Source organism: Charadrius vociferus, unplaced genomic scaffold (assembly GCF_000708025.1).
Source record: "Charadrius vociferus isolate BGI_N301 unplaced genomic scaffold, ASM70802v2 scaffold218, whole genome shotgun sequence".
NCBI classification, from domain to species: Eukaryota; Metazoa; Chordata; class Aves; order Charadriiformes; family Charadriidae; genus Charadrius; species Charadrius vociferus.
Window position 1 is genome coordinate 487088 of NW_009650084.1, and position 3741 is coordinate 490828.

Sequence of the window (3741 nt, forward strand, 5' to 3'; positions counted from 1 at the left end):
ACAGACAAAGCAGTAATTAGACTGTAAGTTGTCCTTGCAGCGACTCCCTGAAGTCTGTGGAAGCAACAAATCCTGACTCTGACAGTAGCCTGCAGAGTGACTGAGCCAGTTCAGTAACCCGTGCTTTCTGGTAAGAGAAGAGGAGGTGATCTAACAAAGAGGTTTCAGGTGGAAGTATACGGAAAGTAGATGAAGACCTGTTTTGAGGACATGGGAATGTATGACGGGAAGCTAGGATTGAGGAATATCGGATGAAAAATTAGGACAGCAAGTGTGAGATTTTAAACCAAGAAGCTGCATTCGAGTACTAGGATAGGCCTGACACGCTGAAGAGCAACACGATTGAAATAAGGAGACACGAAAGAAGAGAGTATACAGGGTAAGATATTGCTTTTTGCATCTTAAGTTACCAAGAGCTATAAGGACAAATTACTAAATCAAAGAAAAAAAATCTGGGCCCTCTGTAGCATAGATGCTGTATCCTGAGACAGTTAATTCTAGGTCTTGTGACGAGAGGAAGTGAAATGTTCTAAAATAACCCTAAAATTAGAAAAACCACAGAGCTTGTTAAAAATGCCCATGCGCGTTTTATTAATAAAAACTAACAGTGCCAAGGTTAAACAAGTCAAACAATTATAGTCTCTTTATATTCCATAAAATATTACAGAAAAGTTTATTTGTGTTTCAATAAAAAGACTACTGTCTTAGAATAGGCAGCTGACAGTATTTGTGCAGTTAATTGTTTGTGAATAAATTTAAAAAGACTACCACCTGCCCTGAAATTCCTTTTATAAAAATGAACTATTAAAAATGATTGACAAATTTTGAGTTAAAAAACTTAAAACATTCTCTATATTTAATTTCAACTTTATAATAGATTACAGGAAGATGCTTATGAAACAAATACAAACATTTGTTTCAGTACATGTCTTTATATGATAGACTTATAAGTATGTAAACAACTATATAATAAAAAGTTTCCAAAGTCTGCCTGTAAGAAATCAGGCAAATTTTCCATAAGCAATAAATCATTCCAAACCTTCAAGACATTTTATATAGCTGCACCAACTGGCAGTAAACATTTGCCAAAAACTTTGTAATTCATATGTCCCAACATACAGTGAAAAGTATATAAACTTGATGGAATCATAATGTTAGATATAATTTAAGGGAAAATAAGTTCACAACAACATTTCTGGAATTTAACATGTAAAAAAGTAGGACGTATCTTTCTTGTTTGGTTCTTTGGACACTGCGTGATTAACAAAAAACACTACTACATTAGCTCACTATCCCTCAAAAAGTGGCATAATCAAAATACACTCCAAATAAATTGCCATTCAGTGTATTCATTTTCCACAGAAGGACAGCATTTTATTTCTCAATGATGTGTCTACATTTTCTTTAGCAAACTTCGCAAGAACATTTGGGGCAAAATCCATTTTCCTTCAAGTAAAAAAAAAAACAAAACAACCAAACAAAAAAACAACCAACAAACCAAAAACCCCTAAAACAAGAGTAAATAAAGGCTCTGCATTAACACACTGGTATCAAAAACACACATCCACACCACATTTAAAAATATCCTACATAAAACAATCCTTGTTTGCTTATCAGAGGTGCAATTTCTAAACTCAGAACTGCTTACCAATATTCTCCTTGAGGGATGGGGCAAAGTAATTTGAGACACTTCTCCCTAGAACAATTTATTCCTGAAGCTTGCTGAATTTTAACAAAAAATAGTCTACAAGCAAAGGGCATCAGTCGTCATCATCATTTTCATTAAAATCGTCATCGTCGTCATCATCATCCCCAACATAAGAAACTGGTGTTTCAACTCTAGAGCCACTGTACTGAGATCCATTGGAGCTTGTAGCCAACATCCCATCTCCACCATTGGAAAAGTCACTAAAAAAAAAAAACAAAAAAAAAAAAGAGACCAGTTGGCATTTCTTAATGATATTTCCCAGTTTACTGAGCTCTCAAATATAATCATATATCTATTCCATTCCTTTAATGAATCTGCCAGTCCTGCTGTATAAATTGTCTTTAATATATGTCCAAGCTGTTTTTCAAAAGCAGAAACAGTTGAAGTAATTCTGAAATGGTTCTTATTATGTTTCCTGCTTTAGGTTTAATATAAAGATTAAATCCTTTCATAGGTGCATTATAAGTATGCATTCCAGGTTTCTTCTACAGTACATTTAGAGTTAAGGCTACACACCTATCTAAGTCCTTTGATATTTTTATGTAGCAACGGACACTTGCATCACCAGTGAATCACGTCTTTCAGAAGCACTAATCTTGATTTGAAGACTTGGAAAATTGAGGAATTAGTAACTTCTCCTTAATTCCTCGTTATTACATGGCAAACGATCATTGCTACATATGCTGTATTTTTAACTTGAAATTGTTTTCTTCTCATTATGCTTTTCTTCTCTAATTAAAAAAAAGCAACAAAAAAACCAAACAGAAACCAAACAACCTCTTCGGCATCGTATTTTTCCCTCTGTGAGAGTATCCTTACAATGAAAATCCACCTCCTGGATCAGCAAGTAGATTAGAGAGTATCCACTTTCTTACTTTAATGTTGTGGGTTTTTTCCACCAAAATACACACACACACACTGTAGATACGGTCTGAAATGTCTTGTTCCTAAAGGAATTAACTGTATCCAGAAGTATTTTATTTTAATAGAGTCAGAACATTCCTGCCTCCATTATCACTTGCTACTTTGCCCATCTTTTTTATTGTTTACTTTTTCAATAGTGTAATAAACTATTAAACTTGATTACAAATTTTTGAGAAAATGCGAAATGTTGAAAAATGTGAGACAGACATTCATCATTAAAAAATTGCTTTCAAAAATACATTTCTTAGTCATTTTTAAATCCAGCTAATGCACATAATCAGTCATGTACACACAGAATGAAATTGCAGGGACACACCCTACAAGCTCACAAGGAAAACATATCCACTAAGACACTTTCAAAAGTTCCTGCTGTTCTGCACACTTATTCAAAAGAAAGATACTAAGATATCTGTCTAGCTGTAGTCAGATGACTTATAACAGGTTCTCCATAATTATCTGTAGAAGCAGTTTCAAAATCAAAGAAGAAAAAAAAGATTATTCTTGTGTTCCTGTGAACTTTGAAAGTACAAACCCAAAAACCTCTTTGACAAAAACGGAACTGGATTTCACAACCTGAGTATCCTAGTAAGACAAAGAAATTGGGATAAAGGCATTGGTAGCAGCATCTTCAGTCTTCTGCAGACTTTCTTTAGAGAGCTTGCTAAATAAATTTACAGCCTTCAGTTGCCTTGGCAGCAATTTTTGGTACCAGAAAAGCTATACATCTTGTAGTTTCCTATGGCCGTGAATATTTGAGTATGTACTATAATTAAACCTAATTTGTCATTCCCCTTTTCCAACCTCCTAAGAAACAGAAGTGGTAGGAGCTCTTGTGCTTCTCACCAAGATAATGAAACACAGTCAGCCTCTGGTTTTCTATTGGCCTCTGGCTAGTAGTGGTCTATTCAAATTTCAAAGTCTGAAAATACATGGCCTCTTTTTACTAACACCATGCTCATTATCACAGAAGGAACCTTAGTGAAAACAGGAGATTTTATGTACCATATAAGTTCTGCTTCTCTAAAGATATTCTGGCAGTATTCTTACTCAAGCTTCAGTTCCCAAGCACAAAACAGGTATAAATCCCCACATTTTTTTGGGTAGCAGGA

General features: G+C 34.5%; 1 protein-coding gene across 2 annotated transcripts in view; it reads right to left on the bottom strand.

Moving 5' to 3' along the window:
• Positions 1-567: 567 nt before the first annotated feature.
• The window catches only part of TFDP1 (transcription factor Dp-1), a 48203-nt gene continuing 45029 nt past the window's right edge, over positions 568-3741 (bottom strand). For both annotated transcript variants that reach the window (XM_009892126.1, XM_009892127.1), the window contains exon 11: positions 568-1908. In XM_009892126.1, coding sequence (XP_009890428.1) covers positions 1761-1908 — 148 coding nt within the window. In that variant the 3' untranslated portion in view covers positions 568-1760. The remainder of the gene's footprint in view (positions 1909-3741) is intronic.